Source organism: Salvelinus sp. IW2-2015, linkage group LG6.1 (genome assembly GCF_002910315.2).
Source record: "Salvelinus sp. IW2-2015 linkage group LG6.1, ASM291031v2, whole genome shotgun sequence".
NCBI classification, from domain to species: Eukaryota; Metazoa; Chordata; class Actinopteri; order Salmoniformes; family Salmonidae; genus Salvelinus; species Salvelinus sp. IW2-2015.
The window spans coordinates 8,962,114-8,985,744 of NC_036845.1; the positions used below are offsets into that span (position 1 = coordinate 8,962,114).

Sequence of the window (23,631 nt, forward strand, 5' to 3'; positions counted from 1 at the left end):
TTTAGCTAGCCAACGTCGCCATGGACCTCGCCTAATGCAACCGTCGTGCTTGGGAGAAGCAGTTTATGCCTAGCTGGACTATCTTTGACCAAACTATGCTCAAACTTCTTCCGTTGCAATGTTTTTTTAGTCTGAAAGAATATCCGGAGTAGCCTGCCCTGGTTTAGAACCTGCGCAAGGTAAATACAAAAACAGTTTAACGGTTTTTATTCTCATTTGCGTGCGAACAATCATCAATAGAGGTAAGTCTCGCCTTAGATATGCATACATTATGATTATGAATAGTAATGCAAGTCTCGTTTTTCTCTCATTAAAAGCTATTTATCCCGGAATAACTCTTCCACACAGATGTACCATGGCGGGCAAAGCGGCGGTGACTTTCCGTTTGGGCCGAACGTTGTAAAAGAATCGGGAACCTATGGAAATTGTGTCCTCTGTGGGTTAACTTTAAACCATGAGCGATATCCCCAACTTCTTCCCTGTTTGCACTCTATTTGTCAAGCATGTCTGCCCCCAGACAATCCAGGGTTGCAGAAAGGTATGAAGCACTTTTGTTGAACACATGGGTTTGGTGAATTTACTGTATCGAGCCCTTGGAATAAGGACTGTTCTATCTGACATTTTGGTCAAAAATGAGTTATTCACATAGCTAGTTAGAGTTGTTCTTGACTTTAGTTGGTGTCCTTCACAGCTCTTTAGATGGTCTTCACACGTGAGACCTCAGGTTATTGGAAAAAGTCAATTTACGACGGGAAAAGAAATAAGAAATAGGAAGTTTTATTTGCACAAACAGCTTTGGTTTTATAAGGTTATATTTGCAATGCAATCACACAATGCTGGGTTTCCAATAAAAAATAATGTAAAGTGATGTCATGAAAGGGGAAGACATCACAAAACAGTTCTGACATCTGGGACTCTCCATATCTTAAAACTATACATTTTGATAAAACCAATAGTTCCATGTCCTTGATTATTCATATCATTGGTTCTGAAGCTCTTTTTCAATTATTTCGATTTGTTTCACCACTTTTGTAGAATAATGCCTGGCCACAACTTCTGCTCTTTATGGCAAAAATAAGTAAATACAGGTACCTTGGATGATCCCTTAAAGGCCCATTGGCGAGGCATCCCTGTTTTTTATCTTGTTCTATATAGATATTGAAAGAGTATTTCACTGAAAATACAAACTTACCAGATTGCATGGATAACTAGTAAGTCGTTTGCTTTCACTGGGCATCAAAGACCAGAACAATATACCAGTTTACTCATCCAGAGCTAAGCTTTAGCCATGTTGCTAGTTATCCATGGTGTATTTGTCATTTTAGTGAACTATTGCTTTAACAAATATATGGTGAACATGAATGAATGTATTTATGTGGTTTGAAGGATGGAGGGGATACTCTTTATTTAACGATTACATGGCTTTACTTTTCTTTTGAAATTAAATTAATCTTATAATTCAGTGCCAGATAGAACCGTTTTACTCAGCCCAGATCCACATATGAGAATGCTCAATATCTCATAACTAGACTTTTGGCAGATAGAACCTTATAATTCCAAGGTCACAGTATCATTATCTAGGGGAGAGGCCAAAGACTATTCAGAGAAACCCACAAGACAATCACACAGTGTTTTAGACAGGAAACACTGAGAAGGGAAACGTTACAACATTACAACAATAGTCTATTTCTCTCTCTCTCTCCAGATCTCTCTATCTCTCCAGCATGTCCGTCCTGTGACCTGCCATTTAATATTCTGGAAGTCAAAGATAATCTCTTTATTAAGAGCTCTTCCAACGAACTCTGGACTGGTAATGTCCAGGTGAGACACTTTGGGGGTTAATATGAATAACTCAATAATATTAACTCAGTCAATGATAGTGCTGTTCCCATAGCCTGTGAATGCCTTTACAAATTCTGTGTATTCCATCATCACGTCTGTGACTGCAGTGTACCTGTTGTGAGGGGTTCGTGGCGAGTGGCTGGTGTGTGGAGTGTGGAGAGGCGCTGTGTTCGGAGTGTGTATCTGCACACAGGAGAGTGAAGGTGACGAAGGACCACACTATCCGGCTCCAACCCCCAACAGGTCTGCCCTAGAAAATCATCATCTGGAATTATATACCCTCAATACCATGCTTTTGAGCATTATGGCTATTTTTTTCAGAGACTTCTACTCATGTAGATTTTGATTAAATTATCCACAGACATATCTTATCTGCTTAAAGATTTTTACAAACATCATACCATCTTATGCAAACACTTTGTAATATTCAAGTTATATTTTATTATCTGGTCACTACGCGCACACACACGCACACAAAAGACCTGGGCCTCCCAAACATTGACTTAGAGGTCAGACTGAGTCAGACACAGCCATCAAACACTTGTTGATAATACCAGGACACTGAAATAGCATGTTCATATACTAGAATGTATCATATTTTTGTATTCCCCTGCAGGAGTCTCCGCCCCCACAGTGTTTTGTCCCACACACAAACATGAGCCAATCAAGCTCTTCTGTTTGACCTGCGATCAGCTGACCTGTCGAGACTGCCAACTAATGGATCACAGGAACCACAGGTAAGTTTCCTGGCATATTGTAAAAACAGTCACAGTATCATGGAATGTGAGGTTGGGCCTAGTTCAAATACTGTAGAAGAAGCATCCTTACCTACCTTGAAGTAATCACTAAAACACAATTCGATAGGTAAAAAATAAGTCACGTGATTACTTCAAGGAAGAGAGGAGGACAAGATGGATTCTTTAAGCATTTCAACAGGGCAGAAGTCTCTTCTCCTGTTCTCCTGAGTCTCCTCTTCCATTCCCATGCAGTTTCCAGTTCCTCCATGAGGCGATGGTCAGCCAGAAAGAGCAGCTTCAGTCCCTGGTGCAGAGAGTGAGGCAGCAGAGAGTTGCAGTGAAGCAGAGTCTCCTGGACATGGATGGCAGGTAATAACTAGTCAATTACACTGGAATGAAATTACAATATTGGTAGTCATGCTGGTTAAGTGTGCCTTAATTTCATGAATTCAAGTGTGCCTTGAATGATTTGCTTATTTGATCTGTTCTTGACATCATTTGGACTTGTTCGCCCTATTTGGTAAAAGACCTTCTGTATACCACCCCTACCTTGTCACAACACAACTGATTGGCTCAAACGCATTAATAAGGAAAGAAATTCCACAAAATAACTTTTTTAACAAGGCACACCTTTTAATTGAAATGCATTCCAGGTGACTACCTCTTGAAGCTGGTTCAGAAAATGCTAAGAGTGTGCAAAGCTGTTGTCGTGTCTTTACTGTGATTATATTATATGACATGCTATTTTATCAGATCGATTACCTAATGTTTAATTGATTACGTGATTGAATTAAACCATGCAACAATTAAAAGATTAGTAACCTGGGTCACCACGGAAGCATTCATTTATATAGAGCGGTTATCTCCCAAATCCACTCTCTTAAAGTTTGAAGGTCTTTTATATCAATAGCAGTCAATTATTAATCACTATTAATTGTTACCTTCTATCAGTCTCATCTGAACGTCTTAAAATCCTTGGTTATCTGCACGAACCATAGCTTAAATTATGAATAAGCGATATACAAATTGGCATAATTATTTATTTACTAACTAATCAAGTCACAGAAATACATGAAAACAAACAGTAGATATTATACATTGGGTTGTTAACAATGATACAAAGAAAAAGCCCCTATATGACGGCTTGGTAGACAAAAGAAAGGGGTGTGCAGTTCAAGAGCGGGAAACTCATAGAGGATTACTACACTCATAGAAATTGCTAATACTTTACATGAACGACCGCTCATTCCAAAATAAATTGCAATTCATATTTACGCCCTTATGCCGTTGTTGTCTTCTCTGTTGGAATCCTTGATCGTCCTGTAGGGTTCATCAGAGTTTCTGGTTAACTTTCATTGAAGTCAGTCTTTCGTGGTTGAAGGTGGTTAGAATGGATACTTCAGAGTACCATTCAGAAATGTTCTTATAGAATAGATGCTTCGGCGGGTGTCTGTATTCTCATCCTAGGTTTACGTAATTTCTAGCTACAGACTTGTAATTCGTGTCTAAGATTTGCTCTTATTCTGTAGGGATCGATAGTCTCAGAGTTTAACCATTTCCAGCCATGTAGCCAATGCTCCACGTGGTATAGTCTTGTCCTTTGGTAGAGTTGTAGTTTAAACCACTTCACACACCAGCGTCACCCGGCATGTTTTGGTCTTAGAAATTCAACCATTTGCAACCTTTGCTTACACCGGGGTTTGCATGGTCTGGTGTGAATTTCATCAGGAGTGTGTTTTATGCGTTTCAGTAGAAAAGGGCAGTCCATGAGCCTGACGTAATGTCTATGCTCACGTGGGCGTGGCCACTGACTAGTTAATCTCTATATGAAAATCCATACTCTCATTTAGGTTAACATTACATTTCATCTTTTCACAAATAGTTTCATGTTTAATCACATACGTTTCACAATATTTAGATGTAAACCTGACAGCTGGGAAATGTACACTTTAAGAGATACAGTTGCTGTCCTTCATGAGATCACCAAATGAAACACACTCGTCATAACTGTCCCTTAAGTGTCCACGGACCCTTCCCACATTCTCAAAAGTAGAGATATTGTTTAATTCTCCCATTTTGGGGATTTAGGAGTTTGGCCAAGTGAAGTCCTTTGTGCTCTCCCTCTCTTTCTGCATGACCAGGGGGAGAGAGTCTCGGCCAGGAATTTATGACCTGAGATAACAAAACCTGGGTTTAGGAGAGAGTGTGAGGGTGGGGGGGCACGATCTACACCCAGAAAGGGCCACGTCATGACACTGTCCTCAAGGCAAAGGGTGGCTACTTTGGAGAATCTCAAATATCAAATATATTTTTATTTGTTTAACACTTTTTTTGGTTACTACATGATTCCATATGTGTTATTTCATAGTTTTGATGTCTTCACTATTATTCTACAATGTATAAAATAGTACAAATAAAGAAACCTTTGAATGAGTATGTGTGTCAACGTTTGACTGGTACTGCATATATCAAAGGGACGCAAAAGCCATTAATTTCATGGAAAGACCCACATGTTCTCTCCCACTTGCAGATTGCTAGACATAACACAACTCAAGTCAAAGCTGAGGGAGAGCCTGAAGAGAATGCTTCTTGCTACTGTTCAACTCTTGAAATCGAGAGCCATGTCGCTCTACAGCAACATACTGGTATTTCCGCTATACAAGACTAACACAATGCATGAAAGCTAAAGAAGGTGTGTGTGTGTGTGTGCATGCTTGTATGTGATTTTACTCAGTTTGAGTCGATAAAATGCTTGCTCATGTCCATCCAGACAATGTGTAATGCCGAGGTGGCAGGGATCGAGACGAGACGGAGTGCACTAAACAGACTGGGGCAGAGGCAGGAGTATGTTGCTGACTTTGCTGAGAAAGCCCTGAATGTGGAGGACTTCTTTGCCCTGCTCTCCTGCAAAGGGCAGGTAGGAACCCACTTGTTCTGCCTGTACAAAGCTGCTCACACATTTCTTTGTTTTTCTTTTGGCTTATATGAAAGTGCCTTATCCCCCATCTCCCCCAAAGACACTTCATTCTGAATTGAGTTGTGAATTTCTATTTAATTTAAATTTTTGAATTGAACTTGGATTGGCCACACCCCACATGAAGCAGAATTTGAATGAAAGGAAGTAGAATTGAATTCTATCAAATTCAATACAATTCAAAATGGCTTATTTTTCCAACAAATCACCATATAAATTTTTATTTTGACATAATGTATGGTTACCAATACCATGTAGCATAAGTTTGAACATTTTCATTTTAAAAACTCATTTTCCTAAAACCATTTAAAATGATTACTGTTGTCTGGAAATATTCTAAGATCATGTTGTGGGTTTTCTATAATAATTCATCATTCCCTTAATGGTTTTAAATATCAGAATACATTTCCCAGAATGCATTAGGTCAAACACTGCAGTATGGAAGGGAATAATCTAACATCTCATGACAAAGAAAATTACATATTTGAGTTATAATCAAACTAATATTTGAAATGGTATGTGTGTATTATTTGCATCAATAAGTGGCATATCCTTCTTGATAAAATATTTGTCAAATGAATGATACTTTCATGTTTTATGTCTTAGTTCAATTGGTTTGAATTAAATGTTACTTCCTTCAATTCAAATTCAATTCAAATGTTGCTTTCTGTGGGGTGTGGCAAATTCAATTGTATTGTTCGAAATTGAATTAAATTCCAAATTGACCCAAATTCTGCGTCACAAACATTACCACATCAACACACATGCACAACCCTATGGACACATGCTCCTCTCACTCCACAGATTGGATCCCAGTTACAGCATCTCTTGACTCAGAGTACTGAGCCCCCGGGGACCATGCTTAAGTTGCAGCTGGTGATTACTGATGACTTCAAGAAACAAATGGCTTCCTTTGGTAAGTCAAGATACTCAATCTCATATTCATGTAGGCTTTTCTGGCTTGGATCTTAACAAAATCCTTAGATTAAATCAGGAAAAAAATGTTTTCGCATTGATTACCACATAACGATGTGGTAGTCCAATATTGGCCAGTTTAGTGTTGTTAAAATAACATGCCAAAATCGACCCAAGGAAATTTTTCAATGGGTATGGGACCCCAGGACGCAAGCTTGAGACTGTTTGGTCGTGACCATCGCATTTTATATCATCGCTCCTACAATTGTATTATTTTTCTTCCTTTTTTCCAGGTAAACTTTTGGGCGATATTGTTCCCTTTGCCCAATCACATGTTAGTCAAGACAACCCCATGGAAAACCAAGAAAGACCCAATGCTCCCTCTGGCCAGACTTCTTCCAGTGCTCCTAACATGTCCATCCATTCTGTACCCCCTCATAACCCTGTCTTCCAGCCCCCACGCCCCTCTTACACTGCCCCATCCAACCCCCTCAGTCAGCCCTCAACTTCCCAGCCCCGCACCTCCCGTGAGCCTCCTCCTTATCGCTCCCTGCCTGTCCACACCCCTTCAAACCTTCCATTGAGCCATCCTGTGACACCCCAGCCCTGCCCATCTACACTAGCACCATCTCACCCCTCCCTGAATATACATAATCCACCATTCTGTCTTCCATCAAACCCTGCCCAGCCATCACTTGTCCCTGCACTTCATGTCCAATCAGCGTTGGTCCCCACAAACCATGCCCAGCTATCCCCTGTTCAGCCTCCAAATTCCCCATCTCCCCAATCACTGATCGAAACCACACCTAGACTTTATGGTATGTTCAAGGCAACTCCTCCACCTGCACCTGGACGATCTCGGAGAGGTAAGGATGGAAAGTCCTGGACGTTCCACTCGTACTCACCTGTAGAGATCTGCCTCCCACCTTCTGGCTCCTCCTCTCCTGCAGCCGTAGCTCAGCATCAGAATAGGAACTTTCCAGAATCGCACCTACTGTGGATCCTCCATCAGCCTCCCCCTGTAAACCCCATCCCTGTCCTCCCGGTTAAGGCCCTAGCAGACTCCCCCTGTGATAGAAGCCTGCCTCCTACTGGTCTGGCAGACCCTGACCCAAACTCTCAGGCCAGGGAGAACGAGCCTACCTCTACTGTCACTGAATTAGAGACTGACACAGAGGCAGACAGTGCAATCGAGTTGGAGGTCCCGTCAGCCTGGGGTGATAGAAAGGCAGCTGCCTGCTCGGACAGTACTTCTTCAGATCTGCCGTTCACAGGGACTTTGTCTACTGAGAGGACTTCTAATCATCTCTCTCACAGTGTCTTAACCCACACCCACCACCCCAAAGAAGAAACTGACATGGACCCTAACAGTAAACCCTATTCTGTGGGTAGGACCCATACTGCCCCCCACAACAATAAAAAGATAGCTTATGACCAAGAACATGAGGACGCTAAGGCTATCAGGTCACTTCATCGGCATGTGAATAACTGGAGAACTGAGCTACCAACACGCATTAGAGTGCTACTGGAGGGCCCCTCTCCAAGCCCCAACAGGACAGGTTTGGTGGTGGCCTCTGAAATGCCAACCAGGCAACCCAATACCACCGAGCCACCGAGCTTGACCAATGTTAACAACTCAAGGTACTGGCAACCCAGGGTCTTGATGTTTCGGCTACCCATCTCCACTCCCACTCCTGGAAGCGCTCTTCCTCAGTTCCTGCTCGTCCAAGGGGCCAGCAAAGATGAGATTATTCTGCAAGAGATTGCAGAAGACCACCAGGTAAGCACGTTGCTGCACTACATGTTTTGTTCCTGATTTAAAGTCTGGGTTAAGGTTAGTGATAAAGCACTTTACATTGTTCTTTTTAGCTTAGTAAGATCGTGATGATGATCTATCCCCTCTGCTGTTGTTGCAGTCCCATGGCGATGACATCACACCACCAGAGTCAGACAACCTCCTCTGGACTAAGGCCCTGTCTTCCCCAGAGAGTCCCCCACTGCTCCAGTATGTGACCTGTGCGGCCTGCCACACTGTTGGCGGTTCGCTATTCTGTGTGGAGTGTGGGAGGGGCTACCACCAAGATTGTCATATCCCACCCATTGGTCCTTCCTTCTGGTAATCTCCCTAAAGACTTACAGTAGTAGTTTCTGTGTGAAGTTCCAGTTTGGTGGAGTTGATATGGAGGGAATATGCTAGTCTGAGTTCCTTGTGTTAAAGCTGTGTGCTGTCTGTTTCCCTCTTTGGTAGGGAGGAGTGGAAGTGTTCACTTTGTCAGGACCTGGCCGACACCACAGACCCCTACAGTGATGACAGGCACAGGACTATGTGCCTCAGCCTAGCAGACCAGAGGGTAAGATTCACCCTGTTGTGGATCTGAATTTGGATCCTCCTGCTGTGTTGGATAGCATTTTTAAATTGAACTTTTGGACCTGTAACTTCTTAGATTCAATGCTGGCATTAACCAGATCTTGTTATTTTCTTTGCTAACAGAAATGTGAGCATCTCCTACTCTTTCTAAGGTGTGAGAATGACAGAAACATTCTTTGCAGCATGGCTGAGGTGTGTATGAAAATATATATTAAAAACATGTTCTTTTTTTATGATTATTCTGTCCTGACCAAAATGGCATATTGTAACTCAATGGCATTAGTGATATTTGTAAATAATCTTATCTGTTGCTATTATTTAGCACATTTCTAATGAGAGCTCTCATACTTTTCTCTTCAGCCCCCCTCAGATTCAATATGTCTTGACTCCATACATGGAAGGCTGCTACAACATCGATCACCCCCTTACCGTACCCCCTCCGAATTTGTCTCTGACGTCTGGGTCCTTTTCGACACCATGTTGATGAACTCAAAGGTTGCCACATATTTTCAAATGTAATTTATATAGTAAAAATGTCATTACTGGAAGCATTTTCTAAACTTACCAAATTACCTGAGAATTTACAGACAAAAATACCAGACAAATTATATTGAATGTGCATTTTTTATAATCTCAAAGGACCAGGAATTGGTTGTCACGCTACGGGGCAGCTTTCAGAGGAAGTTAGGGGGAGTGTTTGGGACAGCTCTCCACCCCTCCCTCCTCAGCCACCCTAACAGCAACTGGACTGAGACGGGGGAACCTGAGGAACCAACAGCTGCAGAGTCTCTGAAGAGGATGAGGGAGTTGCTGAATATGACCAAAGTGCCAAAAGCTAAGAAACATCACTCCCAGGTCAGAGTTGAAACAGATGAAAATGAAACTAATGTGAAAAAAATGAAAAAAGATGCAGACTGAATAATGGCCATTGAAGTGGAGTCTCAGAGATGCTATGTTAGTCAATTATATACAACTGACATTGTACTTTGTTTCATTAAATTAAATACAAAAGGGATTGTGTGTGTGACTTTGTTTTTGCACATTTGTAACAACTATGCAATACTGTAGCCTTTTGTACTGTACGCTAGTATATCAAATATTCTATGTATGCCTGTGTTTCAAACGTGCTAAAGTTGGCCTAGATGAAAGGTGCACTGCATGAGCATAAGGCAGCTAAAGAGTCAACCAGTGTTCTTGGCGATGCTGATACAACGCCACCAGATGGCGCCTGAGTAAAAGCACATTGATCAGGGGTGAACAACTTCTGACTGTCCTCCAGGGCTGCATTCCTGGTTGTTTATGATTTTCCCCTAACTGATCAATTAGTAGACACCCTGGGGAATCAGTGATATTAACTGTCAATGGTGTGTGCAATGCACACATTTGCCCTCCCAGAGTTAAAGCAGTTTAAATGATCAAAATGTTTATAAAATGATTTGGTTAGTGGTTCACATTTCTCTGATATGTTCATATTTTCAGTAGTTTTGTGTAGAGGGGATTTACCAATTGATTAAAGTAATGAAAAATGTTGAATGTGAGATTTTAACCAACCTGAAACAGTTAATTAAATTATCACAAGAAAACTAGCCATCATGATCACATAACTAACTGTATGAGCTCTATTATCAACTCACACGAAGGCAATACAGTCAGCCTTATCAAATGAATCAGAGTTGTGACCCAGCCCACTTAATTAAACAGGCTATCTTCTCATTGGTTCATAAATGGCTCTACCTATCCTCCAGCTCTTGCAAACTATGTATTTATAGTCACTGTACAGTACCCTATATAAAAACAGGGTATTGAAAATAGCTTTTTGAAGCATAATCCAGTCCAAATGGTTGTCCAGGTCAAACCCAGCTCACACCACTGCAGCAAGACAATTGAGGGAACTCAGCAAAAAGTGGAAGCTAATATCTTATTACTTGTGGCTGAAAAAGTCGGGAAATCAGGTAAGAATATGTTATTGTCTTTGTGTTTAATATGCACCTTGCAATGTTCCCAGAGAGAGGTGTTGTCAACAGTTAACGAGTTATATGCTCTGCCATCCTTCACTCAAAAGGGCATTCAAGTATCTGACATCTGACAATACTGTTGATCTGACGGAAGGTCTACCAATTGCATAGTGTTGGGGAATTTATTTTCGGTGACGATGTACACTCAAAGTTTGTACAAGCCATTAAAATACATGTTGATTAAACTGTACACAACTTTTTGTCTTTTCCAGCGCTCACCGTCCGATTTATTACCAGAAGATTTATAGGCGAGTACGGTGAAATAGGTACGCTTGCCATATTGTGCGTAATGCTGACCATTTAATACATTATGACGTTTTTTATTTAATTCATATGTTTCTCCGTCAGAATCAATTTACAGTCATATTGACACAATTGACGGGAGGGAAATATCCTTCAACATATGGGACTCGCTCTACCCACAGGTAAACACTCTTGGACTACGCAAATGTCGCTATTCATCATTACGCATTTGCCAATTTGTCATCGAACCATACTGACAACTCATACGTCAAGTTTGTATGTGTTTTTAGGACAGTGCAATCACTGAGTCGATAAGTGAGAAACAGCTTCAATGGGCAGACGGCGTGATACTGGTATACATGTACAGCATCTGCGACCGCTCCAGTTTTGAGGTAGTGCGCCAACATGTGCAGCGCATCCGCCACGTCAGTAGGAAGATGTCTGCAACAGCGCCCATCATCATTGTTGCTGGAAACAAACGCGATTTGCAGCACGGACGGACAGTCTCAAGTGAAGAGGGCCGACTCCTTGCTCTCTCGGAAGACTGCGTATTTTTTTAGATATCCGCAGCTGAAACATACCACGGTGTTTTGCTGGTGTTCCATGGACTGATAGATCTTATCGAAGAGTCGAGAGCTCTGCGGAAAGGTGCTGCGGGTATTAAAAGTATAGTGAGAAGCATGTCAGCTGTATTCGGGAAGAAACGTGCAGAGTAATCTACCACAGGATAGGCTACATTATGCGCAATGGGATTTGGTTAGTCAGAACATGTAGGTAGCTACACCGTTGGCAATTGAGAAACATGGTCTATGGCAGGTTGTAGTGCAACAGCAGGTGCGTTCTAACAACTTCAACTGGTTTTGAGAGGGAACTTAATTGGGACGGTTTTCAGAAAGGAGAAATTGGTTATCTTGTAGAGTTACACGAAAGATTGAATTGCAGATCGAAGCAGTCATTCAATAATATATTCTACTTTTTGAAGTTGAAAAGTAGGCTTACAGTACTGTAGATAAACTGTATGAGAAATCATGTGCACTTCCATCCTTCACTCAATATGTATTCAATGTGAAGCATGAACAGGAATCTGGAGTAGTTGACATCTGACACTACTGTTGATCTGATGGAAGTCTTACCCATTGCCAATTGTTAGGGAATTTCTTTTCAGTGACAATGTACACTCAGTTTGTAAAATGTTGAAGGCTTGATGTGTGTATAATCAGCAATGCAAAACAGCAAACAATTACATTTCAGTATTATACTTTATCTGAAAACAAACAACTTTAAAATTAGTAATGTAACTATGTTACAAGTTCTAGCAGACTTGATGCTTATTTGTTTGAGAATTGTAAATAAATAAATGAATATATTAATGTGAGAGATAATACAGTAGACGGCACGTGTCAAACGTTTGATTTATGACCCTATGTCCGGATGACGCATGCATGCCCATATTTGGGCATCCGGTCAGGACATCCTGGCGGGAAGTTATCACGTGCTCTAGGGAGTGCCAATACAGGGGGATCATGTCAGGACATCCTGTTCCTGTTCTCATGCCTTAGAGTGAGTGTTAATTTATGCATATAGTGCATCTATTCCTTTGAAGCTGTCACTCTTTAGTTGGTGTTTATTTAACAAGATAGTATTTCTAGTATTCTAGTATTTCTACTTTGCACATTCACCTACTGCAAATCTACAATTCCAGTGTTTTTAATTGCTATATTATATTTACTTCGCCACCGTGGCCTTTTTATTGCCTTTACCTCCCTTATCTCACCTCATTTGCTCACATTGTATATAGACTTGTTTTTGTAATGTATTATTGACTGTATGTTTGTTTTACTCCATGTGTAACTAACTCTGTGTTGTTGTATGTTTCGAACTGCTTTGCTTTTTCTTGGCCAGGTCGCAGTTGTAAATGAGAACTTGTTCTCAACTTGCCTACCTGGTTAAACAAAGGTAAAATAAATAAAATAAAAATAGTGCATCTGTATATGTTAAAGTATGTGTAGGCATTTGATCTATCTGGTGTGTGAGGTGGTGTGATGTGTGTGTGTGTGTGTGTGTGTGTGTGGTGTGTGTGTGTGTGTGTGTGTGTTTGTGGTTGTGTGTGTGTGTGTGTTGGTGTGTCTCTGTCTCTGCAGGGGTGTTTGAAACAATGTTTTTTTTTTTATCTAAACAATTCAACAATAGGAGGGCATTATTGTCTCTTGACAATAAGTTGATGAAATCCGAGCACGGGTAGCATTCCAGAGAGACATCAGGATTGCAACGTGCTCTGCTTCACGGGAACATGGCTAACTCAAGAGACGCTAACGGAGTCGGTGCAGCCAGCTGGTTTCTTCATGCATCCGCCGACAGAAACAAACATCTTTCTGGTAAGAAGAGGGCGGGGGGTATGCCTTATGATTAACGAGACGTGGTGTGATTCAAAACAACACACAGGAACTCAAGATTCTGTTCACTGATCTAGAACTCCTCACAATCAAATGTCGACCGCATTATCTACCAAGGGAATTCTCTTCGGTCATAATCACAGGCCGTATATATTCTCCCCCAAGCAGACACATCGATGGCCCTGAACGAACTTTATCTGACTCTTTGTAAACTGGAAACCACACACCCTGAGGCTGCATTCCATCGTAGCTGGGGATTTTAACAAGGCTAATCTAAAAACAAAACTCCCTAAATTCTATCAGCATATCGATTGTGCTACCAGGGCTGGAAAAACCCTAGATCATTGTTATACTAATTTCCGCGACGCATATAAGGCCCTCCCCCGCCCCCCTTTCGAAAAGCTGACCACGACTCCATTTTGGATTCCAGCTACAACAGAAACTAAAACAACAAGCTCCCGCGCTCAGGTCTGTTCAACGCTGGTCCGACCAATCTGATTCCACGCTTCAAGACTGCTTCGATCCCGCGATTGGAATATGTTCCGCATTGCGTCCAACAACAATATTGACGAATATGCTGATTCGGTGAGCGAGTTCATTAGGAAGTGCATTGACGATGTCGTACCCACAGGCAACGATTAAAACATTCCCAAACCAGAAACCGTGGATTGACGGCAGCATTCACGTTGAAACTGAAAGCGCGAACCACTGCTTTTAACCAGGGCAAGGTGACCGGAAGCATGACCGAATACAAACAGTGTAGCTATTCTTCCGCAAGGCAATCAAACAGGCTAAGTCCCAGTACAGAGACAAAATCGAGTCGCAATTCAACAGCTCAGAACACAAGAGGTATGTGGCAGGGTCTACAGTCAATCACGGATTACAAAAGAAACCAGCCCCGTCGCGGGCCAGGATGTCTTGCTCCCAGACAGGCTAAACAACTTTTTTGCCCGCTTGAGGACAATACAGTGCCACTGACACGGCCCCCTACCAAAACCTGCGGGCTCTCCTTCACTGCACCGAGGTGAGTAAAAATTTAACGTGTTAACCCTCGCAAGGCTGCAGGCCCAGACGGCATTCCCAGCCGCGTCCTCAGAGCATGCGCAGACCAGCTGGCTGGTGTGTTTACGGACATATTCAATCAATCCTTATCCCAGTCTGCTGTTCCCACATGCTTCAAGAGGGCCACCATGTTTCCTGTTCCCAAGAAAGCTAAGGTAACTGAGCTAAACGACTACCGCCCCGTAGCACTCACTTCCGTCATCATGAAGTGCTTTGAGAGACTAGTCAAGGACCATATCACCTCCACCCTACCGGACACCCTAGACCCACTCCCATTTGCTTACCGACCAATAGGTCCACAGACGACGCAATCGCAAACCACACTGCCACGACTGCGCCTAACCCATCTGGACAAGAGGAATACCATGTGAGAATGCTGTTCATTGATTACAGCTCAGCATTTAACACCATAGTACCTCCAAACTCGTCATCAAGCTCGAGACCTGGGTCTCGACCCCGCCCTGTGCAACTGGGTCTGGACTTCCTGACGGGCCGCCCCCCAGGTGGTGAGGGTAGGTAACAACATCTCCACCCCGCTGATCCCACACTGGGCCCCACAAGGGTGCGTTCTGAGCCCTCTCCTGTACTCCCTGTTCACCACGACTGCGTGGCCATGCACGCCTCCAACTCAATCATCAAGTTTGCGGATGACACTACAGTGTAGGCGTTGATTACCAACAACGACGAGACGGCCTACAGGGAGTGAGGCCCTCGGAGTGTGGTGTCAGGAAAAAACCTCACACTCAACGTCAACAAAACAAAGGAGATGATTGTGGACTTCAGGAAACAGCAGAGGAGCACCCCCCTATCCACATCGACGGGTCAGTAGTGGAGAATGTGGAAAGTTTTAAGTTCCTCGTGTACACATCACGGACAAACTGAATTGGTCACCCACACAGACAGCGGCGTGAAGAAGGCGCCAGCAGCGCCTCTTCAACCTCAGGAGGCGAAGAAATTCGGCTTGTCACCAAAAAGCACTCACAAACTTCTACAGATGCACAATCGAGAGCATCCTGTCGGCTGTATCACCGCCTGGTACGGCAACTGCTCCGCCCACAACCGTAAGGCTCTCCAGAGGGTAGTGAGGTCTGCAGAACGCACCACCGGGGCAAACTACCTGCCCTCCAGGACACCTACACCACCGATGTCACAGGAAGGCATAAAGATCATCAAGGACAACAACCACCCAGACCACTGCCTGTTCACCCCGCTATCATCCAGAAGGAGGTCAGTACAGGTGCATCAAAGCAGGGGACCGAGAGACTGAAAAACAGCTTCTATCTCAAGGCCATCAGACTGTTTTAACAGCCACCACTAACATTTAGCGGCCGCTGCAACATACTGACTCAACTCCAGCCACTTTAAAAATGGGAATTGATGGAAATTATGTAAAAAAATGTACCACTAGCCACTTTAAACAATGCCACTTAATATAATGTTTACATACCCTACATTACCCACTCATATGTATATACTGTACTCTATATCACTACTGCATCTTGCCATCTTTATGTAATACATGTACCACTAGCCACTTTAAACTATGCCACTTTATGTTTACATACCCTACAGTACTCATCTCATATATATACCGTACTCTATACCATCTACTGCATCTTGCCTATGCCGTTCTGTACCACCACTCATTCATATATCTTTATGTACATATTCTTTATCCCTTTACACTTGTGTGTGTATAAGGTAGTAGTTGTGGAATTGTTAGGTAGATTACTTGTTGGTTATTACTGCAGGTGTGACATAGAAGCACAAGCATTTCGCTACACTCGCATTAACATCTGCTAACCATGTGTATGTGACTAATAAAATTTGATTTGATTTGATTTGATATACATATCGCTTATTAATTAATGCTGTGGGATAAATCAGGTGTTTCTTGGTGGTCTTAAACAAATCTACTGTGAACACATTCTTGTAAGTTGTCTACGTTGACATTTCTGGGTATGTCTCGCATGTAACATAATAATAATAATAATAAAGATTATGATAATAATGTTATATTATTTTTATAATAATACATATCTGCAAACCAAATGTATTTCTGAAAACCCCTTTTTTGCATCTTCAATAGTTATAACCGTTAATGTTGGATGCCTCCAAATCAATTATTCCCGGTCTCAGCTGAGTATCCTATAGACGTTTTAAATAATTGAAAGATTATTGGAATCTGTGCTGGTAGCTGGACAGGTAGTATGACTGACAGTGAAGGTGAACAGGTACCCGAGGAATGGTTAAGACTGTGGCCTGAATTGCTTTAACCATAAAAATTGTATATTTACGGAGTAGTATGTGCTGCATAACATAGGAAACAGAATAACAGGTATCACAATCAAATTCAAAACCGGTATCCAAGCAAATTCATAATCACAAAGATCAAATCCTAACAATCATTATTAACATACTTAGGGAATTCCACATGCCGGTTCATTAAGAAGTCAATAGGTATCATCCTTGAGTCATTTATATTTCACCCTTTCAAGTGTTTTCATGTGTACATGTAATTTCATGACATATTAACCATATAACTTTGGCATAATTAGCCTGTGATAATCCGTAGAGTCTTGATCATTGACCAAATCACATTACACGTTAGATTTGAAGCGTGCGCTCCAAGCCGCTCGCCGCGGTAATAACTATAAACCAATAACTGATGGCCCACTCTCCCGATCGCAACGGAAAGTTCCTATGAAAGGTAACCGCTTCGGTGGACTTCCATGGATTCCTGGACGCATAGAACTTCTGGATTAGATGGAGTTAAGGAAGAGAAAGCAGCGAGATCGGGTTATGGCTATTTCCTCATTTGATGGGATGAGATCTGTTGTACATTACCACCCGACCTAATTAAGGCATCCCCCGGCACTGCTGAAAATGAGGCCTCGAATTAAAGGACGTTTCCACCAATATCCTTGGGATTTTCTACAATAATATTCAACTATAATTATTGAAAATATATACAAAAAAATCGAAATATATATATTTTATCATAAAAAATACATACAATTGACATAGAGATATATCGTGAAAATCGTTGTCCTCCAGTTTTAGAATATCTTGACTGAATATTGGTTCTATCTCGGAGTTGTCCTTATCATGTTGTCTGTCCATTTCAAACAAATGTATTTCTTAAAACCCCTTTTTGCATCTTCAATAGTTGTCACAATGTGTTTTACAGATACCCTGTCTATAAAATCTAAGACCTATCAATGCATATGCCTCAGCACAGCCTCTTGGAAACACTCCCTAGAAGTCATAAACCTAGGAACAAAATTATAGAGGTACCATGCTCTGAGTGGACATTTAAGAGTACATGTGCCCCTTACTGTTTTTCAAGATGTTCCAACGTTCGTAGATGACCCTCAGGGTCATATAATAACCAGGGTGGCTGTAGAGTGGGCATAAGTTCAACACTCGGGAGTCAATGTCCTGTCTTTTGTTTTTTTCATAGCCTGAGAGAGAGAGCAAGAGAGAGAATATATCACCTAAAGTTAGCACAGCTGCACTCTATGAGGCACATTATATTGATAATTGTCTAAAATTGTATGTCATTGTCTTTCATAAATGTTGCAATACCGAATGTTTAAACGTTGTTAAATATTTGTTACTTTGGTATACATTGAGAGAGTAATATTATACACTTAAATAATAGATCATCATTCACACACACAGCCATTCATTCACACACTTCATAGTTTATTATCATAGTTTATCTAATTATCGTTTCTAATCACAGTTTGAACATAGTTGGCCATGGTTTCTAATCATACTTCCTAACCATACTTTCTAATCATACTTTCTAGTCTGAGAGGTTTGATATAATAAGCGGGTCAAATAGACCCTAAGAGGGCCGAAGCTATTGTTTACAAACAGTATGAATAAAAACAATGGTTCAATGGATAAATAGCCTTCATTTTTAGAAAACATACATGTAAATGCCAAGAATTAATACCTATCATTCTTAAATAATATATATCTATATACAAACATCCCATTGAATATTCAACTCACCTTCAAAAAAAGTTCCATGAGAAAGGAAGGATCCACCGATTATCTTTTAGCTGTTCTGGGCTGATGGCTGGTGTTTGGAGTTAGGCCGTTAGTACAAAACCCTAGAATAGCATCTGTTTCATCTGCTCCTCCGAAGTCGTGTCCCTAACACGTCATGTGGGGTAAATTTACAGAGTGGTGGTGTTTTTATGGGGCGCCGTCCTGTATGCAAAAATGGACCTGTAGTACCCCAGAATGTTTAGAGAACAAAACAATGATTTAAAACAACAGGAGGGGATGTCTAGACATATTCTATGCTGGCTGCATTGCCTTTTGATTTCCTACAACGTCTGGGATATAACACCTGTTTTTAGTTTTTTTTTGAGGAACCCAGTATGCATATGTCACCGGTATAACATTGTTTTAAACCCTAGGGGCTGTCTCGACATAATGTATTCTGTCTGGGCTGTTTGACTTTTGCGCCCCACACATCTTCTGGGGTGAAATAAATACGGATTTGAAAGGCTTGTGTGGTAATGAATCGAAAGTGCCGTTATTGTTTCAAGAGCAATTGAAGAGACGCCCACACACTTCTTGATGGGGGTAGACAGATATCTGTACATACAGTTTGCATGATAGTGCAAACCTTGGTTTCAAATGCCCCATGCAGAGACACACCCCCCACCCCTCTTTGTTTTTGAAACACACACATACACGCACACGTCTTTCCAGAAAGCCTTTTTTCTCAGGGACATGCTTGGTGATAGAGCGAAAATACATATTCCTTTCATTAAAGGTGAGATACTGTTTTAAATTCCTTTATTTAATTCTAAATCTTTAGTACAAACCTTTTTAAAACATGTTATAATTATTACTGCGCAATATTTAAACATGCACAAATGTGTTATGTATAAACATTGTTGTACTATAGTTGTACATCATTACCACACACAGTCCTGCACTTTAAAAACCTTTTAAATATTTATGTTTATAACATGCTGTTGTAGGAAAGACTGTATTCGTATAAAATAATACATTGTTTTGAAACGCACAGACCCATTTTCCCAGAAAAGCCTTTCTCCGCGAGAGAGAAAACAATCGATTCCCGTTCGTTAAAGGGTGAGATACAAATTTAAAACCATTTATTTAATTCAAAATATTTAGTACAGACCTTTTAAAACATGTTGTAATTAATTAAACAATTTTACTATTCCTTTCTTACAGATAAAGGGCCTGGTTATAGGTTTTGACATCCTGCCGTTTCCAATTCCACCCCGTCGTCAAGACAGGCTCTCTTGCTCGTAGGATATCCCACACAAGCCCCAGCTCCGTAAGTTTTCCAGGCACAATGTAGTTCACATCCAGACAGGCTTTGGATAATACATACAAACTAGCAGATTTTGTAGCATCTCTACTATATCTGACATGTTACTGTGGTCTTTTTTTAAAAGTCAAGTGTACACTTTTGTTTCACAGTAGATTTGTTTAAGACCACCAAGAAACACCTGATTTATCCCACAGCATTAATTAATACGCGATATGTATATGCCCTCCTATTGTTGAATTGTTTAGATTAAAAAAAAAACATTGTTTCAAACACCCCTGCAGAGACACACACACACACACACACAACTTCCCGCCAGGATGTCCTGACCGGATGCCCAAATATGGGCATGCACACGTCATCCGGACATAGGGTCATAAATCAAACGTTTGACGCGTGCCGTCTACTGTATTCTCTCTAATGTGGATTAAACTATTTAATTTCTGTGTAATAAATCTGGGGGAAAAGTTATATGTTGTAATGTTCACCTTTATGCAATGCATGAAAACGGAATGGGTTAATCTGGGAAAGTACATGTATGAACTGAATACTGTACTGTAGATGGGGAAATGACACTTTATTTCACTCTTCATAACCTCAAAATATTTCACCGCAGCAATAAAAAATGTATTTATTTCTTGAATACAACCAATATTATGTTGATGCATACTGTAGGACAATCTAAACGTGTCATGTATTATATGTTATGAAATATTAAATGTTATGACATTGTAATAAAGACATACACATTTTCTACTGTCTATTCGATGCTCATTCCTCAATCAACACATTCAACATGCTTCCATCTTTAGGCCAATCCATCCATATTCTACCTTTAATCATGACAAGCTATGTTTCTCACGCCTACTTAGTGTAACAGAAAACAGAATGCGACATCAGGTTAGCACATCATTGAAGAATAGTTAGGTCTAATATATAATGGGGTACAAGGTGTATAATGTCACATGATGCTCAGTTAGGAAACCAAAACAAATGTAGGTTGGCATCTGTACATGAAGTAGAGCGCCTGAATCTTTCAGTGACATACATTGACACATTTTGTATTCCAATGGACCTATCACAGATTATGTCTGCTGAAATATGGCCCCCCTATGTGTACCCACAAACTAAAATCAACTAATAAGTCTTACACCTGGGCCTGCAAAAGGGGGCCATTTTCTAGGACACTGGTGACTTCTTAATGCTCTGTGGCCTCCACCACGGGTATTTCGGCCTCTTCTATATCGGCCTTTTCTGAGTGCCCAGGGTTCAGGTACTGCAGGATGGGGTCTAGGAGGACCTCGACAGCCCAGGAGCGGCGACGCACGGCGCTGATTGAAGGGAGGGCCAGGGTGTCCAACTCCTCCAGACTGTCCTGCATCTGGCTGCCCTGGCGGTCATTGTGTGAGTTGTCCGGGGCTAGCCCGGGGGCTGGGGTGTTGCCTCCACTGGATGAGCTCCTGCGGGAGCGGATTGACAGGCTCTTGCGTCTGAGTGGGCTGCCGTTTCCTTCGTCAAAGTAGTACTCAGTGGTCTCCACCTCGGGCACAACAGCACTGGACGAGCTCCTGCGGGAGCGGGGAGACAGGCTCTGGTGTCTGGGTGGGCTCTCGTCTTTTGCGTGTGCGTTCTTGTCTGCGGTCTCCACCTCGGGTATAACGGTCTTGTCTGAGGATGGTTCAGAGCTCAGGTACTGGAGGATGGGGCCAAGGAGGACCTCGGCAGCCAAGGATCGGCGGCGCAAAGCACTGGTAGAAGAGACCTCCAGGATGTCGAACTCCACAGAGAGAGGCTCGTCATTCCACATCTGGCTGCCCTGGCGGACGTTTGATGGGTTGCCAGCACTTGATGAGCTTCTGCGGGAGTGAACAGACAGGCTCTTGCTTCTGGGTGGGCTCTCGTCTCTGGCTTCTGTGTGGTTCTTGGTGGTCTCCACCTCGGGTACAACAGGCTCGTCTGAGTGTGGCTCAGAGCTAATGTACTGGAGGATGGAACCTGGAAGGACCTCGGCCGAGGAGGGGTGACGCACAGTGCTGGTAGAATGAAGCTCTAGGGGGTCCAGCTCCAGAGAAAGAGGCTGGTTGTCTGGCTTCTGGCTGCCCCGGTGAGAGAGAGGTTGGTCATCCGGGTTACCAGCACTTGATGACCTTCTGTGGGAGCGGGGAGACAGGCTGTTGCGTCTGGATGGGCTCACGTCTCTGGCATCTGAGTAGTACTCAGTGCTCTCCACCTCGAGTGCCATGGCCTCATCTGAGACTTTCTCAGGGCTCAGGTCCTCAGTGGTCTCCACCTCGGGTGCAACAGCACTGGACGAGCTCCAGCCGGAGCGAGCAGACAGGCTCTTGCGTCTTGGTGAGCTTTCATCTCTGGCTTCTGTGTGGTTCTCGGTGGTCTCCACCTCGGGTATAATGGTCTCATCTGAGGGTGGCTCAGAGCTCAGGTACTGGAGGATGGAGCCAAGGAGGACTTCGGCAGCCGAGGAGGGGCGAAGCACGGTGCTTGTAGAAGGGAGCTCCAGGGGGTCTAGCTCCAGAGAGAGAGGCTGGTCGTCAGGCTTCTGGCTGCCCTGGCGAGAAAGAGGCTGGTCATCAGGCTTCTGGCTGCCCTGGCGAGAGAGAGGCTGGTCATCGTTGTTGGCTGGGTTACCCGGGGCTGGGTCGGGAGCTGGGCTGGGGTCTGGGGGATTGATGCCGCTGGATGAGCCCCTGCGTACTGAAGAGCGACAACACACAGCGATGGTGGAAGGGAGATCCAGGTTCTTGAGCTCCAGAGAGAGAGTCTGGTCATCCTGCTTCTGGCTGCCACAGCTGCCGTTGGGCGATTTGGCTGAGGCTGGACTGGGGGCACTGGTTGAGCCCGTTTGGGAGAGGGTATACGAGCTCTTGCGTTTGTGTGGGCGGCCGTCCATGGCCTTGAGAAAGAGGCTAYTGGCAGAACTGCGGYGAGTGGTGTCAGAGGACATGGATTCCTGCTGGTTGAGGAAGTCCTCCACATCCTGATCACTTGGCTGCTGGAGCTGAGACAGAGACAGAGATAGAGAGAGAAAGAGAGACAGACAGAGAGAGAGAGAGACAGAGAGAGAAAGCGACCGAGATAAAAGGTGGGGGTACACAGGGGATTAAGACTGTGGGGAATATACATACAGAGAGACATATAAGGGCAAATAAAGGAGAGATTAGACGAGGGGAGATGATACAAAGAGGAAGGTTAAGTAACCTAGTAAGGAAGGGTGCAACTATAATTTAGAATGCTCACCATGTTGTAGAGAGGGGTGCTGTTGACCAGCAGCTGCAGTAGGATCTTGCCCAGCTCCTGCAGGTCGGCCAACACAAGCTGCACCTGAGCAGGCAGTCCCAGCAGCTGCTTGACGGGCCCCAGTTCAGCCAGGACTCGTACCTGGGCCTTCAACTGGTCCAGGGTCAGCCTCCTCACGGCCTCTAGACGCAACACCGGGTACACATAGAGCAGCTGCAGCCTCTGGAGCACAGAGCCCACCACCTCCAGCAGCCTGCTCAGGCCGATCTGATGATACAATGATAAGGCACTTAGCTGAAGACTTACAGACTTATAATGGCAGTTACAGTTGAAGTCAGAAGTTTACATACACCTCAGCCAAATACATTTAAACTTAGTTTTTCACAATTCCTGACATTTAATCCCAGTAAAGATTCCCTGTCTTAGGTCAGTTAGGATCACCACTTTATTTTAAGAATGTGAAATGTCAGAATAATAGTAGAGAGAATGATTTATTTCAGC

The 23,631-nt window shown here is 42.8% G+C and overlaps 2 protein-coding genes, 1 long non-coding RNA gene and 1 pseudogene across 5 annotated transcripts in view; 2 read left to right on the forward strand and 2 right to left on the reverse strand.

Moving 5' to 3' along the window:
- Window positions 1–9,851, forward strand: LOC111964991 (transcription intermediary factor 1-alpha). 2 transcript variants are annotated; one of them, XM_023988903.2, is made up of 15 exons: window positions 1–242; window positions 349–538; window positions 1,706–1,821; window positions 1,950–2,085; window positions 2,459–2,579; window positions 2,832–2,948; window positions 5,110–5,224; window positions 5,350–5,496; window positions 6,358–6,469; window positions 6,762–8,248; window positions 8,385–8,584; window positions 8,717–8,819; window positions 8,960–9,028; window positions 9,197–9,331; window positions 9,476–9,851. In XM_023988903.2, the coding sequence occupies exons 2-15, from the start codon at window positions 349–351 to the stop codon at window positions 9,752–9,754; spliced, it is 3,327 nt and encodes a 1,108-aa protein (XP_023844671.1). In that variant the 5' UTR covers window positions 1–242; the 3' UTR covers window positions 9,755–9,851. The 2 variants fall into 2 exon arrangements, with proteins under 2 accessions (XP_023844671.1, XP_023844672.1); XM_023988904.1 differs by having other exon boundaries at window positions 14–179.
- Window positions 2,835–18,662, reverse strand: LOC111965010 (uncharacterized). The gene is made up of 3 exons (XR_002877457.2): window positions 18,573–18,662; window positions 17,888–18,013; window positions 2,835–2,931 (listed from the first exon to the last, which is right to left on the reverse strand). It is a non-coding gene; the product is annotated as an uncharacterized lncRNA (long non-coding RNA).
- LOC111965009 (ras-related and estrogen-regulated growth inhibitor-like protein) lies at window positions 10,593–12,244 on the forward strand (annotated as a pseudogene).
- A 1,771-nt stretch (window positions 18,663–20,433) lies between the features above and the next one.
- Window positions 20,434–23,631, reverse strand: part of LOC111964994 (uncharacterized) — a 24,328-nt gene continuing 21,130 nt past the window's right edge. For both annotated transcript variants that reach the window (XM_070443952.1, XM_023988909.1), the window contains exons 7-8: window positions 23,131–23,397; window positions 20,434–22,891 (exon numbers count right to left, since the gene is read on the reverse strand). In XM_070443952.1, coding sequence (XP_070300053.1) covers window positions 21,074–22,891; window positions 23,131–23,397 — 2,085 coding nt within the window. In that variant the 3' untranslated portion in view covers window positions 20,434–21,073. The remainder of the gene's footprint in view (window positions 22,892–23,130; window positions 23,398–23,631) is intronic.